Source organism: Phodopus roborovskii, unplaced genomic scaffold (assembly GCF_943737965.1).
Source record: "Phodopus roborovskii unplaced genomic scaffold, PHOROB, whole genome shotgun sequence".
NCBI lineage: Eukaryota > Metazoa > Chordata > Mammalia > Rodentia > Cricetidae > Phodopus > Phodopus roborovskii.
In genome coordinates, this window is record NW_026125052.1 from 34,013,954 (window position 1) to 34,036,950 (window position 22,997).

General features: G+C 55.4%; 3 protein-coding genes across 3 annotated transcripts; 1 reads left to right on the forward strand and 2 right to left on the reverse strand.

The window, feature by feature from the left end:
• Positions 1–3,616: 3,616 nt before the first annotated feature.
• Positions 3,617–7,977, forward strand: Gcgr (glucagon receptor). Its single transcript, XM_051182101.1, is given in 14 exon segments — positions 3,617–3,716; positions 3,818–3,920; positions 4,977–5,084; positions 5,282–5,403; positions 5,514–5,620; positions 5,708–5,864; positions 5,946–6,105; positions 6,180–6,240; positions 6,519–6,588; positions 6,940–7,028; positions 7,132–7,270; positions 7,338–7,379; positions 7,683–7,848; positions 7,851–7,977. Coding segments are annotated over 14 exon segments (1,452 nt in total). The 5' UTR covers positions 3,617–3,653; the 3' UTR covers positions 7,916–7,977.
• A 4,928-nt stretch (positions 7,978–12,905) lies between these two features.
• Positions 12,906–14,877, reverse strand: Mcrip1 (MAPK regulated corepressor interacting protein 1). Its single transcript, XM_051182040.1, has 4 exons — positions 14,804–14,877; positions 14,611–14,729; positions 13,936–14,037; positions 12,906–13,782 (listed from the first exon to the last, which is right to left on the reverse strand). The coding sequence occupies exons 1-4, from the start codon at positions 14,809–14,811 to the stop codon at positions 13,718–13,720; spliced, it is 294 nt and encodes a 97-aa protein (XP_051037997.1). The 5' UTR covers positions 14,812–14,877; the 3' UTR covers positions 12,906–13,717.
• A 4,821-nt stretch (positions 14,878–19,698) lies between these two features.
• Ppp1r27 (protein phosphatase 1 regulatory subunit 27) lies at positions 19,699–20,649 on the reverse strand. Its single transcript, XM_051182027.1, has 3 exons — positions 20,360–20,649; positions 20,110–20,260; positions 19,699–19,838 (listed from the first exon to the last, which is right to left on the reverse strand). Exons 1-3 carry the CDS (start codon positions 20,547–20,549, stop codon positions 19,715–19,717), a joined length of 465 nt encoding a protein of 154 aa, XP_051037984.1. The 5' UTR covers positions 20,550–20,649; the 3' UTR covers positions 19,699–19,714.
• Positions 20,650–22,997: the final 2,348 nt, after the last annotated feature.

Genomic DNA, 22,997 nt, shown 5'->3' on the forward strand with positions numbered 1-22,997 from the left:
TCGTGTCCCTGATGCCCAGGACTCCCCAGCAGTGACCCGTTCTTGCTGGGGGCTTTTCATCCGCAGCTCACAAGTGTTCACCTTGACCCTTGAGCGGAGCGCGCTTGTCACTCCCCTTGCCCTGCTCCGAACTCCCCAGCGACCCCCTTCCCATTTCAGAACCGTGGAGTTCACCTCTTGGCTCTGGCACTCTCCAGGATCGACCAGGAATATTTTGCTGTCCTTCCGTCTTGGAGACATAGGAGGGGGAATTAATCAGGGCTCGCCCTGGCGGGTATCGCCCGCCCCCTTTCGAGGGAAGGACTCAGGAATTAGGTTTTGTCAACAGTCTGTGGACCCTGATCCTGTCCCTGCCCTAGGGCTATGACCTGGGCTAGTTTCTCTATTTTGACCAAAACTTCTTCCAGTTGGTAACTTTATGGTTTCCTCAGATCAAAGAGTTTGCCACCTCTCCAACTTGGGCTCCTAGGGAACCAAGAACCTCCCCAGTGATGCCTCCTCCCTTGGTCCCTGGGCCATCCATCTGACCCTCAGCCACCTGCAGAGAAAATCGGTGGCTCACTGGCCACACTGCAAACACCCAAACGTCCTTTGTCCTGTTGGAGCCGGCTGGGAGCAGTGGCGTGGGGCAGTGGTAGTCCAGGTGACTGGTGCGGGAGCCGGATATGAGCTGTGAAGAAGGGGGCACAGGCAAGCGCTTGGGCTGACATCTTAGGAGTTCAGAGTTGCATCTTCCACATTTCACCTACTGTTGGACCTCATGAAGTCTGAGGCCTGACTAAGAGGGGTTCCAGCCTCTTAGTCCAAGAAGGGAGGTCTATTGTCCCTTACCTCCATCTGTTCCTTGCCAGGGAGGGTAATAAGGTGGAAAACAGGGACACAGGGCCAAAGGTGCTGCATCCACACCTGGCTGCCTGTCACCCCGGGGCCGGGACTATGCTCTCATTGGATGAGTATTTATCAGTGGCGATGGGCTGTCTGGGTGTCAGTATGGACCTCCCACTGTGGGGACAGGAGGCACAGACTGATCACACCATCCAATGGTACCTTCCCCTTTGGTGACAGCGGGGAGGGGGCAGAATTCCCTGTGAGTCCTGGGCTTCATGGGTTTGCCCCTCTTCACCAGCTCCAGCATGAGGCTGGATGCTCTCTGTAGAGACCCCAGAGTCTCAGCCTTGTGGGTCCGAAAATCAGTTCCGTCTCCATGATGTCCCCTCTCTCACCGTTCAGAGAACTGTCTAGAAATTCACTTGTTATTCCCCCACCACCCACAGGAAGAGAAAACGCACCCACTCCGCCCCTTTCCTGGTTTCTATGAGAGACTCAGTGGGTGGTTACTGGACCCTTAGTAACTTGGCCGTGAGAGCTTTTTTTGAGCCCACCCACACTGGTGTTCGTGGAAAGAAATCCTCAAAGATTCTCTGTCTCACCTTTGTTCTTTTTTCAAGACAGGGTCTCACAGTGTAGCTCTGACTGTCCCGGATTGATCTCTGTAGACCAGACGGCCACAAACTCACAGAGACCCACCTGCCACTGCCTCCTGCGTGCTGGGGTTACAGGTGTGTGCCACCATGCCCAGCTTCAGTGTCATCTTTATCACTCCTGTGGTACGGGAGTGAGCCCCTGGGCGAGCTGCCCTGAAGGAAGATCTGGGGACATGAGGGTCCAGGGCCACCCCCCCCTTCTTTCGGGGTTTGCTTGTCTCTGAAGTTCCCAGGTGATTTTCAGCAGCCCCTTCCTACAATCCTTCTGACCCCGTGAGGTCAGTAAGGTGGGATTCAGAGCATTTCCATTTTCATTATTGTCCCCCACCCACTCACCCAGAGACAGGGTTTCTCTGTGTATGTAGCCCTGGCTGTCCTGGAGCTCGCCCTAAGACCAGGCTGGCCTCCAACTCAGAGATCCGCCTGCCTCTGCTGGGATTACAGGCTCCTGGGACCACCCAGCTGTTGAACATACATGTTCTCTCAACCAGGGCTACAGAGGCAGATCCGGGCTGTAAAGACTGTTTGCCCCACTGGACTGATTTCCACCCTTTCGTGATACAGTCCCCCCCACGCCCATTACCTGTGTCCCCATTACCTATCTACTCATGCTGGTCATCCCTTATCCCTCTACCCTGAAGATTTCCCAGCCCCGCCATTCCTTACTCAGGGCCTCTGGGAGACCCCCAGCAGCTCTGGGGTGGGGGCCAGGCATAGTGGGTGAGGGGCCAGCTTCTGGCTTCTCCAGACCCAGCCTACTAATGACTTGGGTATGGGATGGGACCATTTGATCCAAATCAGGAGAATTAGGCCATTGGTGACCTAGAGATGTCTCCTTCTCCTCAACCTGTTTGTTGCTTTGTTCCCAGAAGGAACTCTCTATTCTGTGGGTATTTATTTTGCCCCTAGGTTCAGGTACCAGAGACCTAAAACTCCTGTCTTTGGCCTCCTGCCAGGCTCTATTGACCAAGGGCTAGGCTCAGGAGTCCCATAGTGGGCTGCAAGCCAGGTGTGACTGAGGGGCCAGAAGTGAAGAGAGCCCTATCAAGCTGTTGCCTCTAGAACTGAACTGGGCATGCCATAGCAGGCTGAAGTCCAGGGGTCCCCTTTTCTGCCAGTTGGGACCCCTGCAAGACCCTCTCCCTTAGCCATATCCATGTTCTTCTCCTCTTCACCCTCCCTCTCCAGCCCACCTCAGGGGGATCTGGCTGGCCAAGAATTCGCCATATAGACCAGGCTCGCCTTGAACTTTGGGTGGTCCCCCTGCTTCTGCCTCCTAAATGCTAGGACTAAAGGTGTGCGCCACCATACCTGGTTCTGTATTTTATATTCTGTTTGTGGGTGCGCAGGAGAGAGGCCCGTCTCAGCCCTGAGGTCTTCCCTCTTCCCCCAGGACAGTCCGTCAGAGCCAAGAAGGGTTCTGAAGCAGCGTGGGGCTGATGTGTGTGCCTGCTATTGCCCAGGACCTGTCACTGGTATTCCCATGTCTTGCAGGCGGGGTGGGGGGGTGTCCCTCATTTGGGGCCTGGAAATGGCAGTGCTAATCTTAGAGGAGTGTGCTCCCAGTTTGGTGCTCCAGGTGACCGAGAGCCTTGTGCAAGGTCCACAGCATTATATGGACACCCTGGTCCTGGGAAAGGGACCAACAGGTGGCAGAGACCACCTGAGCACATGACCCAGACTCACCTGACCCCTGACAGTCTAGGAACTGTCCTGGCACAAGGGCCAAGGGGCAGTGGGCCTGGGCTCTATACCCTCACGCTCTTTATCCTGGGTTAGGCTGTCTGGCCAGTCAGCTTTCCAGGGGTTAGGGTGGAGAGGTCTAAGCCCAGCCAGGGCAGTGGCGCTGAGGGGGGCGCCGAGGGGGGTAGCTGAGGTGTTGGTGCCAGTCTGAAAGATCTGGGTGGCCAGATAGGAAGGCTGACTGTTGTCGGCCAGCCAGCCCAAGGTAGCAGGAAAACTTGCCCATACTTACCTCATGTCCCCCATTAAGCCGATTAAGCCGCAGCGCTCAGGAGGCCTGAGGCGCCAAGGCTTTGTCTTAGGGCATAGGGTTCTCTATGGAATCTCTTCAGACTCCATTATTCTGGCTCCCTGCAGCCTGAGGAGGGACGCACACACCCCAAGGACCCAGACGTGCAACCCCTGTGGGGCGTGGCTCCCAGAGGCATGCCCCTCGCCCAGCTCCACAGTCTCTACCCACTGCTGCTGTTATGCCTGGTGAGTGCTGCCGTCCCCCACACCCCGCATGGGGGGCTGCCCGCCCTGTACAGAAGTGCTGACAGCTCTCTGTCCCGTCTGTCTTCCTGGCTGCTTGCCCACCTGTCTCCAAGGCAAAGGCGCCCTCTGCCCAGGTAATGAACTTCTTGTTCGAGAAATGGAAGCTGTATGGTGACGAGTGCCACCACAACCTGAGCCTGCTGCCCCCACCAACCGGTGAGTCCCACCCGCAGACTCCTGTGTCCTGTTACCCTGCCTGGATGTGCAGTGCAGAGACCTTCTTATGGAAATGTGACAGTAACGCCCAATGGCTCTTTTGTGCCCAGCCACCTGCCCCCCCCCCCCCCGTTACTGGCCAGGTGACTGACCTCCAGAGGTAAGTGGCTGCGCAGTCAGGAAACTGCCTCATAGCTGGCATGTCTGTCCCGCCATCCTTCTGCTGCAGGATGCCCCTGTCCCCAGCCAGCTGACGCCTGCCTCTGTCTTCCCTGCTCACAGTAGGCTGACAGTGGGTAGGGTCAGTGGTGGGTGCCAAGAGAGATCGTTCAGCTGAGGGAAATGACCAGTGCCTAGAAAAGATGGAGAAGGGTGTAGGAGCTGTGGCTGGGCCTGGGCCTGGAGGTCAACATCCAGGAAGGAATGTATTACCAGGAGGGAGGGGCCAGCCACATAGTGAAATCAGAAATGATTGTTGCAAGCTGTCCTGTGACCCTGTGTGCTTATGTGTGCATGTGTGTGAATCTGTGTGCATGTTCGCATACACACAGATACACACACAACAAGTAAACAAATAAATGTGAAAATGTAAAACCTATTTTAAGTTGGGTGGTGGTGACCCAAGCCTTTAATCCCAGTGCTTGGGAGGCAGAGGCAGGAAGATCTCTGTGAGTCCGAGGCCAGCCTGGTCCACAGAGCGAGTTCCAGGACAACCAAGACTATAAAGAGAAACCCTATCTCGAAAAACTAAAACTAAAAAGAAAAAAAAAAAAATCAAAACTCAAAAATCACACCCAAAAAAAAAAAAAAAAAAAAAACTAATTTAAGAAGAAGTCAGTTTGGGGCACATTTGAGATGGGCAAACTCAAGTGCTGGCTGGGCTGGAAGGGGATGTGGGAATAGAGTCCAGGAGGCGAGATAACTGGCCAGGGGCTGTGCCTTGTGACCCACGTCAGGGAGGCAGCCTCTTTGGATGCAGTAGGCTCAGCAGAGAGATAGTGATGCTCAGGGGGCTTCTGGTCCTGACTTGGAGCCCACTCTGCTTCATCTTCACAGAGCTAGTCTGTAATAGAACCTTCGACAAGTACTCATGCTGGCCTGACACCCCGCCAAATACCACAGCCAACATCTCCTGCCCCTGGTACCTACCTTGGTACCACAAAGGTAAGGATGGAGGGCCTGGGAAGCTGAGGGGGTGGAGCGTAGGGTTTGGGGGTGGAGCGTAGGGTTTGGGGGTGGAGCGTAGGGGTGAGGGGGTGGAGCGTAGGGGTGAGGGGGTGGACCGTAGGGGAGGGGGTGGGGCGTAGGGGTGGGGGTGGACCGTAGGGGTGGGCTGACAGTAGCTTCTCGCCATGTCCCAGTGCAGCACCGTCTGGTGTTCAAGAGGTGTGGACCCGACGGGCAGTGGGTGCGAGGGCCTCAGGGGCAGCCATGGCGCAATGCCTCCCAGTGTCAGATGGGGGATGAAGAGATCCAGGTCCAGGTCAGCTCTGGAGGGTTTGGGGGGGGGTGGTCTCACAGTGAGGCTGGGTGGGGCAGGGGTCAGGGGATGAGGCGCTGCTCAGCCCCGCCCGCTCAGCCTCTGGTTTGCAGAAGGAGGTGGCCAAGATGTATAGCAGCTACCAGGTGATGTACACTGTGGGCTACAGTCTGTCCCTGGGGGCCCTGCTCCTTGCCCTGGTCATCCTGCTGGGCCTCAGGTACACTGGTGTCACTCAGCTCACACCCAATGTGGTCAGGGGGGCAGAAGGACAGGGCAGGGGTGGTACTGACTTGCCGTCATACAGGAAGCTGCACTGTACCCGCAACTATATCCACGGGAACCTGTTCGCGTCCTTTGTGCTCAAGGCTGGCTCTGTGCTGGTCATTGACTGGCTGCTCAAGACTCGCTACAGCCAGAAGATTGGAGATGACCTCAGTGTGAGCGTCTGGCTCAGTGATGGGGTGAGCCTATATCTGAATGCTCACTAGCCTGTGTAGGGTGGCAGGGTGTCCTGGGCTTCATTCATGCCTCACCTTGCTCAGGCGGTGGCTGGCTGCCGAGTGGCTACAGTGATCATGCAGTACGGCATCATAGCCAACTATTGCTGGCTGCTGGTAGAGGGTGTGTACCTGTACAGCCTGCTGAGTCTTGCCACCTTCCAAGAGAAGAGCTTCTTTTCCCTCTACCTGGGCATTGGCTGGGGTGAGTAGGCTGGTGGGAAGAATGGGGATGCAGGCTCACCAGGGCCATCGGACCACAGCTACCGTCTCCCACAGGAGCGCCCCTGTTGTTTGTCATCCCCTGGGTGGTGGTCAAGTGTCTGTTTGAGAATGTCCAGTGAGTATGAGTTAACAGCATGGGCTGGAGTAGCTGGGGAAGCTGGAGCAGCTGGAGCAGCTGGGGCTGGGCTTTGAACAGTGACCCTGGGGGGGAAAACGGGACCGACTGACTGAAGGCCACACTTTGGCAAGAGTTGTATATGCAGGCTCTGGAGCTGGGGGGGGGGGAGGACTCTCTTTTCCTTTTCCTTTCTGAGGGCACTCAGTAAATCCCAGCAGATAGGTGTGGGGGCTGGGGAGCTGCATACATCCCCAAGATGTGAGTAACCCCTGCAGGTGCTGGACCAGCAATGACAACATGGGCTTCTGGTGGATCTTGCGTATCCCTGTCTTCCTGGCCATACTGGTGAGGAAACAAGATACTTGCTGTCCTCAGCAGGGAAGGGGCCACTGGCTTGGCTCTCCCAAGTCCTTCCTTCCTCAGCCATCTAGAGGCTAGGGGAAGACCACATTCGCCCAGAGGATGGAGGGTGGGTAATCCCAGCACTCTTACAAGAGGCTGCCCACCCTGGGCTGTGGGTCAGCCTGCCCATCCTTGGCTGGATGTCTCCTAGCCCCAGAACCATGTGTCCAGGACTCACTTGGCCACAACGTCACCTGCTGCGGGGGGGGGGGGCGATGGGGAGGAGACACATGAGCACCATGTAAGACACAGGAAGTTCTCCGGCTGTCTCTGACCTTTGTCTTCCTCACACAGATCAATTTTTTCATCTTTGTCCACATCATTCACCTTCTTGTGGCCAAGCTGCGTGCCCGTCAGATGCACTATGCTGACTACAAGTTCCGGTGGGCGAGGGCCAGGGCCAGGGCCAGGGCCAGAGGGGGTTGGGGTTGGGGCCAATGCCTTTGGTGGGAGAGCCTGGCAGATGAGGGTGCTCTGCTCTTGCAGGCTAGCCAGGTCCACGCTGACCCTTATCCCTCTGCTGGGGGTCCATGAGGTGGTCTTTGCCTTTGTGACTGATGAGCACGCCCAGGGTACCCTGCGCTCCACCAAGCTCTTTTTTGACCTCTTCCTCAGTTCCTTCCAGGTGAGTCCCCGCCATACCCCACCCCCTAGGGCCCAGAGTGCTACCCCTGACCACCCTCTTTCTCCAGGGTCTGCTGGTGGCTGTTCTCTACTGTTTCCTCAACAAGGAGGTAGGTAAGGCTGGGACCAGGATCAGAGCGTGGCACAGAGGCTGGCCCTGCTCTGGTATGACCATACCTTCCTCCCCGTTGTTATGGTTGCATGTGTTGGATGTCAGGTCCCCCAGGTCCTCGGGCAGTTCAGTGTGTGAGGTGATCCCCACCTTCCCTGGTGACGAATGGCCCTGCTGTACCCAATGTGGGGCTTGCCTTGCTTTAGGCCCTGCTTAGACTTAGGCTGGGCATCTCAGAGTGACCCAGGCAGGGTCCCAGTGAGGCAGGATGGCAGGTTGGCCTTATGTGTGGTTCCCCTAGGTGCAGGCAGAGCTACTGCGGCGTTGGAGGCGATGGCGAGAAGGCAAAGCCCTTGAGGAACAGATGGTTAGCAGCCATGGCAGCCACATGGCCCCAGCAGGGTCTAGTCATGGGGACCCCTGTGAGAAACTTAAGCTTGTGAGTGCAGGCAGCGGCAATGGGCTCGCTGGACACCCTCTGTGGAGACTGCCGTTGCCAGTAGTCTCTCAGGGTTGGCTGACAGCCCCACCTGAATCCCCACCGGAGCCCAGACAGGCTGGATTCGGAAAGGGCCTTACAGCCAAGGCTGGAGAGAGAACACAGCTAGACAGCAGCTTGCACTGTTCACATTCCCCCCAACCTGTTCTGACCCTGGTGTAGGCCACACTGATGGAGTGGGGGGTTGAATGTGATGGAGAAGTTGTGCTATGAAGTGTGGGTGTTCCCATGTGTGTTGGCATGTCCATGTGCACAGATATATATATGTCCTTCAATAAAGAGGTTGAGTCACAGCGGCAGCGCAGTTGCTATGCATACCCTGGACACAGGGCCTGGAGTACCCAGGAGGGGCTGGGAGCTCGGGAGGGCTGGGCCTGCTCAAGGATTGGCAACAGCTGTGGATGGGGACTCGCCAGGCAGACAGGGCTAATGCAATCCAGGAACAGCTGTCACCAAAGTGGTGCTTTGGGGTAGGGACTGCTTCCTCCAGGATCATCCTGGGCCTAACTTGCCCCTTCAGGAAGTGTTTTTGACAAAGACTATTGACTCAGTCATGCAAGCCAGAGCCTTGTTGGGCAGAATGGGACGTGTGAAGGACTGTAGTCAACTTCTAGGGCTGTGCCTTTGGCCCATGCTAGACTGTGACACCTAGTGAAGGATGAAGACAGGGTGGGGAGGGGGTTAGCTAGGTACCTCCGTTCAAGCTGCTGGTAGAAAACGGTACAGGACCATGGGGGAGGGGTGCACACGGCTAGCATCGGGTCACGTGGGCTGTAGCTGCTCAGGCAGAGCCAGGCTAATTGAAGCAAATGAAGGGCCAGGAGGCCTCTCAGGAAAGGTAAACAGAATGACTCACCTGCCACCCTCCAAACCCCTGAGAGCAGCTGGGCTGGGAGCAAAGTGAGGAGGAGATGAGCAGGAGGCTGGGTTCCTCTGGCCCAGGCGGGTGTTTGAATTACTAGAACCTGTAGGAGACAAAGGGCTGGAAGCCTATGAAGCTGGCTGCACCTGCTAGAGACTAGGGGGTTCTGATCTTGCAGCCTTGGGCAGCTCATCCCACACCTCAGGCTCCAGGCCCCCATTTCCTGAGCTCCGGGTGCCTGCTGTGGGCACAGAGCCATTCCAACCCAGCACGAGTATGTACACTCTCCTTCACGCCAGCTGAGCTCAGGGTTGGTGACTGCCTTGGGGGTTGCAGCTCACTTGGGGCCTCCTGACAGCCCTCCCTATCCTGAGTCCCTCTGCCCTTGTCCTCCTTCACCCCTGTCCCCATCTCTGTCCCCAAGGGAACTGGAGCCGGCTGGTACAGGCAGGGGAAGAGGTGGGAGCCAGGCAGGTTCACCTAACCAATGAACATGCACCAGACAGCTCCACGGAGCTGGAGAAACTCTCTGCAGCTCAACCTCGGGTCCATGCAACATCACTTTCATTTCAGGGTACCCCATTCCTTCGCCATGGTTCTCCCCTCTCCCTCAGTCCTGCATGGCAACCCCCTCCCATCCCCCAGCTCCACCCCCACCCCCCTCGCTCAGCAATACTGGCTGCTATAAAGCAAAGTGTGTGCACCTAGGGACACAACACAGCATTTGAGTATGAAGGAAAGGAAATGCAACCCTGTGGCAGGCATGCAACTGCTCAGGGTTCCAGAGGAATGCGCGTGTGTGATGGAGTAGTGTGTGTTGTTAGAAGGACGGTGGCTTGCACGTGCTCCCCTAGAATCCTGTGGGTGGACATTCAAACTGCTAAGATGGAGATGGAAACTGAGAGAGAAAGAAGAGACCCTGACCATCAAGGATCAAACTTGGAAGCCGAGCTGTGCCTGACTGACTGGAGGAGGGGACCTCAAGCTAGAAAGGTGGCTCTGGACAGTGAAAGTGAACGCAGGCTGGAGATGGTTGGGTAGAGTTCAGGCTTTAGGATAAGGGAAACGAGGAGGCAAACATAACCACATGTGGCAAGCCCAGTACGTGGGATGTGAAGGCAGGATGATAAAGAACTCAAGGCCTGGAGCTACATAGCAAATTCAAGACCAGCCTGGGCTACAACAAACTTTCGAAAATCTGAAGGTGCGGGCTGTGGGTCATGGTGCACGCCTTTAATCCCAGTATTCAGGGGCAGAAGTAGCAGATCACTGTGATTTTGAGGCTAGCTTGGTCTGCATGGTGAGTTCTGTGCAGGACTCAAACAGACCACAAAACCCTTCAGGGAAGAGGGTGGAGAGCAACGGTCAAATGCTTGCCTACCATGTATGAAGCCGTGTTTAATCCCACAAGTAAGGCAGCATGCATGCTGGGAAAACAGGAGGCTCCCTGGGGCTTGCTAGCCAGCCAGTCCAGCATAACTGAGTAGTGCTTCAGGCCAATCAAAGTCCTGTCTCAAAGGAGGGGGCAGACAGCCTTCCTGGAGATGGCATGCAGGGTGTTTGCCTACTTTCCACTTGCACATACATAAACACGAACATACATGTGCACACATGCAGCCATACAAAAAAGGGTAAGAAGGAAAACAGGCAGACTATGAAAGAAAGCAATTAGTAATTCCAAAGGAGGGGAAAACAGAAAAAAAAAACCCAAAACAATTTATCATATGGTCCACTTTTGAATACAAACAAAAACATCGTAATGTAATCATTCAATCTTGATGTAACCAAAATTATAGGGAATACTAAACTATCTATGAGGGCTGGAGATGTAGCTCAATTGTGGCGTACCTGCCTAGCATGACCCTCAGCATAGATTAGATGTGGTAGCATACGCCTATGACCCCTAAATCACAGGGTTGGAGGGAAGAAGGGACGGAAATTCAAGGTCACCCTAAGCTGCATAGCAAGGGTGAAGCCATTCTGAGGTCCTGTCTGAATAAGACAAAGACAAAAGCAAAACCACTGTTGGGGCCGCAGAGGTGGCTTTGCGGTTAAGGACACTGGCCACTCTTGCAGAGGACTGAAATTCAGATCCCAGCACTCAAATCAAGCAGCTCACAGCTGACTCTAACTACAGTTCCAGGAGGTTCATCCTCTTCTTCTGGCCTGTACGGACAATCTAGCTCTATCTCTCGCTCTCTGAGTTCAAGACCAGCCTGGTCTACAGTGCAAGTTCCAGGACAGCCAGAGCTACACAGAAAAATCCTGTCTGGAAAAACCAAATAAATAGATAAATAGGTGAATAAAGAATTAAAATTAAAAAGACCGCCTAGAGAAGACACTAGACAGGAACAGCCCAAGCTTGTGTTAGGGGTGTAGCGGGAAGAGGGAAAACCAATAAATGAAAATTCAAGGATGGCTGGTTGTGGTTGGCACACACCTTTAACTTCCAGAATATGGGAGGCTAGTTTTGTTTGTAATCTTATTGTCATTATTGGCTGGAAGCAAATGGTGGTAAAAAAAAAAAAAAAAAGTGGGTTTCCCTCTGTAAACAGCACAGGCAGCAAGGGCGTGGCGCACTGGCCCTCAAAGGTGTTTGCGTCCTCTTGTCCGCTTTACTAGTGACTTTGGCCTGGTAGCCAGCCCTCTGGATGGCTGAGGGCTGCACGCATCACTTAGTGGTGACAGCAGCTTCAGGAATCTAACCGAGATCCTGTCAGTCTCCACAGGGGACAGGTGCAAAGACCCCATCAGACTCTCACCCTGCTGTACGTGGAACAAACTCTACGTAGGAGGTGGTAGCCCCGGGCAGGGAAGGAAGATGCCTGTTGTAGGGTTGGGGGCCAGGAAATAATGGGCATACCTCCCTGAGTCCTACTTTCCCCACCCCTAGTCACCTTTTGGCCTCAGTGATGTGGCCAGTCAACTTCGCCTGGGGTCATCCAGCACATGAGGCTCCATGCAGAGGGCATGGGTACTGCAATGTCCCTCTACAGCCCTCCCTGGTGTTTACACTCTAAGGCAAGGACTCCTGGATGACTGAGAGGCAAAGCACATAGGCCTAGGTGACTAGGGCCACAGGGGAAGAAGGCAGAACCCACAGCCCAATGCAGGGCTGACCCAGTTGTTAGGAACCCAAATTACATGGCTTGGATACATTTCAGGGATATTTAGGTACATCCAGTGCTGTCTGACACTGAGCTCACTATATTGGGCTAACCTTATCGGGTGAATCCAGGAGTGATTAACACTGGCAGCTGGTACTTAGCCTGGAAAGCCACATAGGAACCAGGTGCTAATCACTTTAAGAGGTTGGGATGTGACAACTCTGCTGAAGATCACCCGTGTCACCAGCCCAGGCAGAGTGCAAGCCCATTACCCCTCCAGGAAAGGCTGGGAAGCCCCTGGAAACGCTCTGGGACAGCTGGGATGAAATCAACACCACTAGGAGGCAGAATGACCTCAGGTTAGGGTGTTGCTTGATCCTTCAGTGGACACACTGGGATCCTGGGTTTTGTGCCCACCCTCCTTGTCCTGGAGTCCCCTGAGCTGACCACACCCCTTCCAGTCCTGACAATGGGAAGCAGATTGGGTAACCCACAGCCTAGGACACTGAGCCTCTTCAATCAGCCCAACGCGCCCCAGGGAGCTAATAAAGCCAGCTCATGGGGGATGGCCTGGCACCTAGAACTCTCTCACTGCCCTGTACTGCCTGAACCTCCCTGAGGAGACTTGTCTTGCCCAGCCCACACGCAGGAGACGCCTCTGGGGGCCACTTGAGCCCTGGAATACTCTTCTGGGAAAGCATGGTCCTGAAATAAATCCCTCTTTGGCATCTTCTTGGGAGCAGAAGCGTTCCAGGGCCGTTCCCATGACTGAAGGTCAAATGCAAGCGAGTCTCTCCTGGGCCCAGCAGCTGCCCCTGGACACCAGAGGGGCCAATGCTCCTCAGAGTCTATAGACCAAGCCAGCAAGGAGTTCAAGGTGGCCAAGGAGTGCCAACTGCTCTCAGAGCCTGTATGAGGAATGGCACCCTGGAGAACATGAGGGTCTGGTTTCACCACTCACCTGACTGCTCTGGGGTCAGGGGCTCACAGACCTGCAGGAGTTACTGGGCCTGAGTCTCCAGGCCTGTACAGATGTGTGGGCTTCAGGGTAGGGCCCGACAGACTGCTAAGAAGCCACTTCCAGTGCCACCCGCCTTTATTCACAGACCCTCAGTCTCCAACACAGACACTTGGATTCAAGAGGGCACAAGAAAAGGGGGCCTTGGTGGTCCTCCCAGTACACCCCAGAGAGCCAGGACAGGCCTGGCAGCACCACCTTCAAGGTCAGTCTCAGTGCCCCTGCTCAAGGGCACTGCTGTGACCACAGGGCTACAGGTTCCAGGAGACCAGGCCTGGTTGCTAGCGGCCCCTTCGGGGAGCCAGAGCTGTCCTAGGCTCAGAGCTGATTCCACTCTGGAACTGAGGCAATAAAGGGGCAAGTGGGCAGTGGGGATGGGGGAGCTCCCCAAATGTCAAGACCAGAAGAACAGCAAGTCTCCGTGGAGAGGCCCACACTGTGTGCAGGTGGGCCTGCACAGGTCCTAATTTCTGGTCATTCAAGGTTCCAACAGAGGTCCCTTTTTTTCCTTTCTGACCTTAAGTAGCCAGGAAGGAGAGAGGAGAGACATGGCAGGTAACAGCAGAGAGGGTTGGGTAGGCAGGGCCAGGTGCTACCCATGATGCAGCTGGCCAGGGGAAAAGGACAGGGACTGACATGGCCAGACCCCTGCTCCCCCAGTGACAGGGGCAACTTGAGACCCTGGACAGGAAAGGTAGGGCCTTATCCATCAGTCCTGCTGGCTCTGGGGATTGTGGCCTGCTAGAGCACACTCTCCTCCCCCCTCCCAGGAGCAGAGCCACCGGAACAGAGGAAACTAACATCAAGTGCACCCTGATCTTCTGGAGGCCAGGGGAGGGCGCCAGGCACTCTAGGACTTCTTGGCATCCTGCGTGTTCCTGCGCTTCAGGTCACTCAGGTCGATGGGCTTGAAGGCTGTCAGGGGACAGTCTGGTTGGTGCTGGGAGCAGAACCCTCCTCACCCAGTCAGCACTGCCGGAGGCTCCCACACCAAGCGCCTAGGAAAGGACAACAGTGCAGGCAGAGAGCAGGCCCTCCCCTCCTCCCCTCCAGGCCTTCCCTACTCACTCTTGAGGCTGGGGTTGGGAACCTTCTCCACATACTCCTCCACTAGGCCCCGCTCACCACCAGACAGCTGGCTGCGCAGGTCTCGCTCAACACCCTGCCAGGCTGCCACAAGAGGACACTGGGTTCAGAGCCCTGAAGTGTTCAAGGCAGCAGAGCACCTGCAGAGTCTGCCCAACATGGGGCCAGCATGCAGACCTTCCTTTCCTTCAGCAGCATCCACCCCTGCTTCTACCAGTCTGCCTGTCAGCAGAGGCCCCCACCGCCTTCCCTCTGCATCAGCTCCCCCAGCAGGCAGGCCTGTCCCTTCCGTGTGATGGCCTCACCACGCGGCAGAGGGCCACACACATGCCCTGGAGGGTCCCTACCTCTCAGCACATCTGTCCCAATTCCAACCACAGCACCTCTGTCCACGTCAGTGGCACACTGTGTTCACAGCTACTCTCTCTGCCAAGGAAGCCTCCAGGTACGAGGACTGGCTCCAAGATACTGCCTCTCTGGGGTTCTGCACACTCCCCACTCCCTGGGTTGTCATCCCATGTCCCTCTGTCACCAGTCTTGCTGGGTCTAGAGTCTAAGGCCACGGGAGTATGGTACCCTCTTCACTGAAGGTCTGCTGTCTGGACCCACACAAGAGTTGGGGGTAACCGGCCCACAGCGGGCAGCAGAGGCACCGACCTTCATAAATGAAGCGCACATTCTCTTCGTGCGCTGGCGTGAAGATCTCGCTGCTGTTGGTGGGAGAGCGGGGGCTGCTGCTCCTCTTGCCGTTGTAGACGACTCTGGAGACAGGGGAACTGGGGGAAGCTCCGCGTGTGAGAAGGGCTAGCAGCAGATAGGGTCCCGACTCCCACACACACCTAAGACCCACCTGGTCATTGCTGGGGTGTCTGGTCCTGGTGCTCGGCTGCTGGATCCTGCGGCACTGGAGAGATCACCTTACGGCAGACAAAGGAACAAACTATGTGGCCCTGAGTCCACTGAGGACCCTTATGCTGGGCCTAAGCCTTGAGTGGCCAGCGGGCTCCAAGCACCCTGAACAGCTATAGAAGTGTTGGTGTCAGTCACAGGGCACAAAGGACACAAGGGGGCCAAACCCTGATTAAGTTAGCCAGCTCTGCCCCACAGGGCTACCAGGACCCTCTCCATGCATGCTTCCGCAACACCTGAGACTCAGCCTCCTGACTGTCCGCAGGAACTCATGGTGAGGAAACCAGCCGTCCTGGGCTCAGTGGCATTTGACAAATGACCCCAGGAAACAGACAACCAGGAGGAAGATATCCCTGGAGGAAGCTGACCTGATCAGCGACCAGGACCCTGGAATGCAACCTGTTTTTAGGCCAGAGGATTTTTGCTGCCCTGGGTGGGTGGGGTGCCTATGTTTAGGGTCAGAATCTCATAATTAACCAGCTGAGGACACACAGTCCAACACGACAAAACCAGTCATACAGGGCTAGTCCTAGGCCTGGCCTTGGTCCAGATAGGGCAACCCCAGATGCTGAAGACAGAAAAGACCCAGACAGTCCCAAGCATGCCACACCAGGGTTTCCCAAAGGCTCTTCTATGGTCAGTGATCCATCATTAACCAGTCAGACAGGTGAACACCTCGATGGTATCAAGCTAGCTCCTATAAGAGCTCTGGAAGTCTGTGCCTCTCCCCAAACCTGGCTCCTAGCCCTAACTCTGTCTTTCCCAAAGCTGCCAGCCCAGGACATCAAAGCACAAGAAAAGCCCCCTGAGGTGTGACGAGGTGGGAAGCTCCAGTTACAGGCCATGCCAGAGCAAGGCAATGCTCAGGTGTCAACCCCTGCCTTAGCTTCCAGAGTCCTACCTGCCTTCCTGCCCTGCAGATACCTTTTCTGTCCAGGATCCCTTGCTGCTTGGCAGTGGCTGTCCCCTAGGCCACTATTCTCCAGTGCCTCTCCTACCCGAGCAGCCTCAGGCTCTGGCGGTCACATCCTCCAATGCCCTCTGCCTGGGTGCCCCTGCTGGCACCAGCCCAGCTGGCAGCAGGCTTTATGTTTGGTGAAGCAGAGAAACCTGAGCATGTTTACTGGAAAGGAACGTAGTAGTGGGATAACAAATGAGCAGGGTCTCTTTTTAAAAAGGCTGAGTGCGCTGGGGTCCAGGACCAAGGCAGGTACAATGGCAGAGTCTACAGAAATGCCGAGGGTGTCTAAAAACCTTACCAAACTGCAGAGAAGCTCTGAGATCACAGACTATTGCTCAGCAGCCAGGTAAAGGGGGAGAGGTTGTCTAACAAAGGCTACCATAGAACTAGCATTTTAAGTGAGCAGCCAGGGAGAGAGCCCTACTTAAAAGATCCCATGCAGTACCCAGGCCTCTATCCCCTGGGGTTCCCACCAGGATGACAGCAAGAACAAAGGCCAGGCCAGGCCACCTCAGCCTCCACACCCAGTATTTCCTTTCCTTGCCCTGTTTTATTCTCTTTCTGTGTCGCTCTAATACCCTAGGTACACGTAAGTCATTCCTTCAACTCCACAATAATTTTTGGGTCTTTTTGCTGTTTGGTTTAACGCTAGGAAAGCCAGGCCGACTTCAAAGTCACTGTGTAGTCAAGCCAGCATCAGCTCCTGGTTCTCTTGTCTTTGACCCCAAGTGCTGGGATTACAGGCATAAACTATGCCTGGCACAACTTTACAATACAAAACCTCTTCTCTGTATCTGAAATTTGTTGTCCCAGTAATCCCGAACATCAAAGCCTACCAGCATGCTTTCCCTGTAAACCTAGGGCTTTGTGCTTGCTAGGCAAATATGCTACCTGAAGTGTAATCTCTCCCTTCTTTACTTCTGAGACAGGGTCTAAGTTACCTAGGCTCTTTGAACTTACTGTTGACTAAGCAGGCCTTGAACCTGCAACCCTCCAGCATCTGCCTCCTGGGTAGCTAGGTTATGCGCCTGTGCGCGTATCCCCTGGGCGCGTATACATGGTTTTTGTTTATTTTAGTGAACTCATAAGACACAACTAACAATGATGTTATCTTAGATGGGTGACCCTCGGTTACACATCCCTGGGCCAAGGACTCCATCAAGGCCCTGCCCTCCTGTGACTTACTTGCTCACACATCCCTGCTTCCCCTAGCTCCACTTTTCAGCGCTCCCCAGGGGAAGTGTTCTTGATCCCCAGGGAGTAGGCTGTTCTTGATCCACGTGTGTCACCAGCTTCTACACTGCAGCACCCAGCAGTCAGTTATAAACTTGTTTCCTGCTGAAAGGCTGCACTTGCTAGAGTCCTTTGAAGACCATGTCACTGCTGCCCCATCAGGGACCACAGCCCATCTTCCTCTGTAGGCACTTTGGCCATCTGCACATTTGGGTGACAAAGCCCTCTCCGTGAATAAACACAGTCCCACCTAAGGTCGGATCAAGTCTTTTTTTTTTTTTTTTTTTTTTTTTTGTTTTTCCTCCCTTCAGTTTCTCTACAGCTGCCTTCAAAAAGTCTAACAAAACCAGAGCCATTTTCTACTCCCTGATCCTCTGTCCAGGGCCAGAAGATCCCTGGACAGAGGTCCTCCATCCCCCCTGTGGCCTCCAGTCAGAGTGAAGTGGTCCTCCTCCTCAAACCAGGGCCATGTTCCATCCCAGTGGAAGCTACAGAGCACTGAGTGTGAGACAGAAAATGTGGAGACAGCTCCTTCTTAAACAAGGTGGAGACCCAGGGACTGAGAACCACACAGGGCACAGCAGACCCGTGGCCAAGGGAGAACCGCCGACGATCTCCTGGGCTGGGAACTCCTGCCACAGCTGGCCAAGAAGAAGACATCTGACAGTCCTATTTCACAGCTATCACCTAAGAGGTGATATGAATGACTCCCAGTCCCCACCCAACCCAGGGCCTTCATGGCCACAGCAACTGGATGGGTGCCAGATGCTGATTATCCTCCGAGCTTGCCTCAATTCCAGCCTGTATCCTACAGCAGGTCCCTGTCCTCCCTGCAAAGCCCGCTTCCCAGTGACACCATGGGAGACCCATGGGAGTCTGCTCTATTCCACGCAGAGTTCTTATTGAATGGGTTTATTCTATAGAACCATCGGTTTCTATGGGACCCAAGTCCTTCAGAGACTACCTGGAGGGCAAGGCGGGAAGACAGTACAGGGTTCAGGGGATCCAGAACCCATGCCAACTCTTCTGAACACATTCACTGTGCCAGGGACACAATGCTGCTGGGTGGCGGTCATACTTTGCTGCCCAACAAAGTGGCAACAAGATGGTCCCCCAGCAGAACCAAGGGTACAAAGACTGGCCACCCTTGCTCTTTTGGAATTCCTGCTGTCCAAATAGCTTCCCTTACTTCCTCTCCCCGCCCCTTTTAGAAAAGGAGGTATCACGTAGCCCTGGCTGGTTTTAGATTTCTGATCCTCCTGACCCCACCTCACAAAGTGCTGGGATTATAGATACGTGCCACCACGCCCCGCTTCAAATTTTCTAGTCCTCTCCTTCAGTGCCTTGTGTCCTTTACAGATCAGGTCATCAGACCTAGAAAGTAAAGTGTATCGACTTCACCCCCTGGACGACGAAACCACAATATCCCCCTAGATGGACCCCAGGTCCCCCTCCTCATTCTGGAGGACCTAGTCCCTGCTGCCCTGCGTGTGTGGGGTGTGTGGTGTATGTGTGTGTGGTGTGTGTGTGTGTGGTATGTGTGTGTGTGCGCCCCACACTCCCCACCCATAAGCCCACCAGCTGACCCCAGTTCACTGGGGACCTTTGTATGAGCTTGTCCTCTGCCTGAAACGTGGCATCCGGAGGTAATCACCTTCTATCTAAGATGACCACTCTAGGGCCAGGGCTGCTTCTGTCAACAAGGGCACGGTACTTCCGGCCCCCATCCCGTCCGTCCACCTAGGGGACTAGCAGCGGGCAGGCCCTGGACTTGCGCACGGCCACTGCACCGGGACAAAAGGGCCGCGGGCAGGGCAGGGCCGGGCAGGGCACCGGCTAGGACTCGGGCGCGGCCTGCGGGGCCCACAAGCAGGAAGAGCCCCGGAACTGCGGGCGCGCGTCGTCCACCCGCGGGCAGCCCGGCTAGAAAGGCTCTCGAGGCTGCCGCCACGTCCGCACCCCGCGGCGGCACCGGCCAGGCGACCCAGCGACGCCAGGGCAGAGCGGGGCGGGGCGGGGCGGGGCGGGGCGGCCAAGGTCCCGCGGAGCCCGCGGCGCCCCGCCCCGCCCCGCCGCCACCCGCGCCGCGCCTTCCTCACCTCGCCCTCCTCGCCGCCGCCGCCGCCGCCGCCGCTTCCAGTGGGCCGGCCGGAAGTGACGCCGCCGCGCAGGCGCAGACGGCGCGGGCCACGTGATCGCCGGCGCACGGGCTACGGCGAGGTCGGAGGCGCGCGAGGTCGTCCCGGAAACCCGGGGATCCGGTGCTTTGTTTTTCTTTAACCCCCCCGCATCTCTGGGAAGCGACACCGCCGGACAGGGCGGGGGCGGCCCGGGGCGCAGAGGTTCCAATCCCGGGCCTGGCGCTGCCACCAGCCCCAGCCCATCGTGCGTGGAGATGGTTTTGCACGGCACCGCGCTAGTTAGTCACCATCACAGCTTGGGAGTCGTGTTTATTGAAAAAGTAAAAAGTATCATCATTAAAAAACACACACACACACACAAAAAAAAAAAAATCCCCAAAACCTGGAGAAAAAGCCAGGCCAGGGAAATGGGTGCAGGGGAGTCGTGCCCCACCACAAGGCCTAACGGCCTGGCTGCCTCACGGGCATGTTCGGTGGGCACACCCTGGCCCCTTCACCCCCGAAGGGCGGCGCTGCCTTAGTCCATGCTGGTTCCTTTGAAGAGTTCTACCAAGTCCTTGAAGTCTGGGTCAATAAGGTCAGAGGGCAGGTCTCCGTCGTCATTGGCTGCGTCTCTGTCTGCTCCCAAAGAGATGAGGTACCTGGGGTGTGGAGGAGTGTTGGTTAAAACCCACTCGGGAAACAGAGGGCTTGAATTTTGGGGTCACCTGCTTGTTTTTTCCAGGCAGAGGGAGGAGGAAGAAACCTGACCCCTTGGAAGCTGTGGTCAGATTTTCCAGCTTGCTCTAATGTTGCAATCGGGTAGAAAGTGCCAGAATCCCTCAGAGTTGCTGCCTGCACCATCAGAGCTATATTTGGGGGCTCACTTGCCGGAGACCAATTGAAGCCTGGAACTGTATTCCACAGTCTCACCTGGCTATGTCAGGGTACCCATCACTGCAAGCGATATGCAGAGGCGTCCAGCCAGTCTCGTCCCGTTGGTGAATGTCAGCGCCATATTTGACCAGCAGCTTCACACACTCCAGGTTTCCAGAAAGGACAGCTTCATGCAGAGCAGCCAGGCCTGGGCAGGGTGGGAAGGCAGGGTCAAAGCTGTAGCCCTCTGCATAGGGTTTCCCTACCTTCTTCTAGGCAGAAGGCCAGCCCATCAGTGCTTACTCACCTGAGGGGTGGATCGTGTCCAGGGAGACTTTGCGAGCTCGAATGAAGCGCCCCACCTGTTCCAGGTCGCCTTGGCGGATGTGGTCCAAGAAGAGAACATCATTAGGGAAACGCACGCTGCGATCGGCCAGCAGCCGCCTTCGCCGCTGTCTGGGACTGTACCGGGCATAGCGGGTAGCTCTGCTGGGCATCCTGGGGGTTGGGGTGGCTATCTCTGTGGGGACCCTACGTCAGTAGGCAGGAGTGGGAAGTATGCCAGCCAGACCCGATCAGCGTGCAGGCTGTCTGGCTCGACAGCACCTCAATTCCCGCTTATATAGGTCTTGCGGGGCTATATAAAGCCGCGCAGTCATGCTTGCAGACGCGAGGGGCCGAAACCGAGCTGCTCCCCCCCCCTCCCAGAGCCCAGGATCATGTTTAGTGGCTCATCTTTCAGCACACCTGTCGCTACGTCCAGCCAAAGGGGTCAGAGCCTTCCTGGCTACTGCTCCCTGTCCGCAGCTGGACCTAGAAGGTGCCTTATAGAGGGGCAGGAAAAGGCCTGGGAGAGAGCCCATGAGAAAAGCTGTGGGTGTTGGCTCTAGGGCATCAAGAGGGTCTGAGTTTGAAGGATGGCTTACCTGTCTGCCTGATGGAAGCTGAGTCCCCTCCCCGTCTCAAGAGCGCTGATCCATTGTTGTTCAGGAGACTTTAGCACTGTCCATTTCCTAACATGTCTCTCTTGGCTTCCAGAAAGATTCCCAGAACTGCCTTCAGGATATAGCATACTGTTGGGAACTATTACTGCCCTGGCCAGGATCTCAGTCCTGCAGGCCAACTCTACACACACACACACACACACACACACACACACACACAGAGAGAGAGAGAGAGAGAGAGAGAGAGAGAGAGAGAGAGAGAGAGAGAGAGAGACACCGCCTCTGGGTTCTGAACAGTTTCCCTAGAGACTTGTGTTGAAGGTGGCATTCAGTCTCTGCCTAAGAGCCTGGGGTACATTACAGGTGGAGAAAGGGAAGGACCCATAATTAGCTATCTTGCTTTTGCAACAGCTTCAGCCAAGGTCCCAGGTGGTGCTGGGCTTGGGGGCGTGAGACTACCTGGTAGGTGGAATTCAGGAATACAGCTGGGCCAGAGAAGCTGTGGACAACTGGACTCTACAGCTTCCCCTGAATTCCTAAAAGCTAATGGTTGACTCCGTTAGGGTTACTATGACCAAGTAACACAGACCCGGGTCTCAACTCTCCAATGGGGGTTTGCTCTCATGGTTCCAGAGGCTGGAGACCAGGGTGGACCCCTGCTCAGGCTTCCCAGCCTCTGGAAGTCAGTCCAGTCCTTAGTGTTCTTTGTCTTCTAAAAACATTCGCCCAATCTCTACATTTGTCTCTACCGCTGGCTTCTGTCTATTCCTGTGTCCAAGCCCCCACCACCACCACGTTTTTTAGTCACTCTCTCTCTCTGGTTTTCCAAGCCAAAGTTTATCTATATAATGGTCCTGACTGTCCTGGGACTCACTCTGGAGACCAGGCTGGCCTCAAACTCACTGAGATCTACCTGCCTCTGCCTCTGGAGTGCTGGGATTAAAGGCATGTGCCGCCACCATCTGGCTGAACTCCCCTTTAAACTGTAAATCAGGCAAACTCCTGAGCATCCAGCAGTTCCCAGGCGCTGGGCTTTACAGGTGTGCACCACCACACTGAGCTACCCCATTAAATTTTCATTTTTACTTTTCCTCAGGAAAGGTGGATGTTTTCCAGGTTGGTCAGCCTTGAACTGAACTCATAATTCTCCTCTCTAAGCCCCCTCAAAAAAGTGCTGGCATTGCAGGCATGTGCCGTCACGTCTGGCTCAGATTTCTCTCGATAAAGACACCATCCATGGATGTTCTTAGGGTACACCCTACTCTAGTGTGACCTCACCTTTATCCATTTATACCAACAATGACTCTATTTCAAAAAAAGTCACACTCAAAAGTACTGGGAGCTGGGACACGAATTTGGGAAACACAACCTACTGTACAGATGAGATCTAGGCGTGATAGGAGGCCTGGAACTGGCAGCTCCTTGGCAGGCTGGGGGTCTGGGAAGGCCATGTGGTCAGCAGCGAGCCTTACATCACCTGGCTGCTTTCCAGCCATCATCAGCCAACATGTTACACACCCTGTAGGCGTAAAGCGAGGCCCACTGGCTGCGAGACACACCGAGTGAGAACCGCCCGGCAGTGGCGGTGTTTCCATATCCCTCGGTGCTCAGGGGCTGCTCCCTGAATTTGAGTACCCCAGAAACTTGGGACAGGCCCTGAGAGAATCTGCTCTGGGTGGTTCTGTGACCCTGCATCTATCTCCAGGGCTCAGTTCTAACTCCTGGTCTCTTGGGAGGAATCAGGGACTGTGTCTTCGAACTGTTTACCTCAAGTAGGGAAACTAAACATTCTGCACTGTAGCTGGGTGACAGAGCCCCTCCCCACTTAGATGTGAAGATTGTCTTTTCTTGTGTTGTGGAAAGTGTGGTCTGCACTCCCAGTTCAGAGGCTTATATGAAGGCATCACCAACAGAGCAGTCCTTCCTTCCACCAGTGAATGCCTCCGACGAGACAAGGTCTGGTGCATGTAGCACTCAAGGCCCTTGGCCATTTAGAGAGCA

Coding starts and splice junctions, on each gene's coding strand:
- Mcrip1 (XM_051182040.1), bottom strand. Junction 14,038..14,610: donor TGTGCGCTTCATTTATGAAG/GTCGGTGCCTCT, acceptor CTCTTGTGGCAG/CCTGGCAGGGTGTTGAGCGA. Junction 13,783..13,935: donor TCCCAACCCCAGCCTCAAGA/GTGAGTAGGGAA, acceptor GTCCCCTGACAG/CCTTCAAGCCCATCGACCTG.
- Ppp1r27 (XM_051182027.1), bottom strand. CDS start 20,549: ATGCCCAGCAGAGCTACCCGCTATGCCCGGTACAGTCCCAGACAGCGG. Junction 20,261..20,359: donor GGACACGATCCACCCCTCAG/GTGAGTAAGCAC, acceptor CACCCTGCCCAG/GCCTGGCTGCTCTGCATGAA. Junction 19,839..20,109: donor GGGTACCCTGACATAGCCAG/GTGAGACTGTGG, acceptor TCCACACCCCAG/GTACCTCATCTCTTTGGGAG.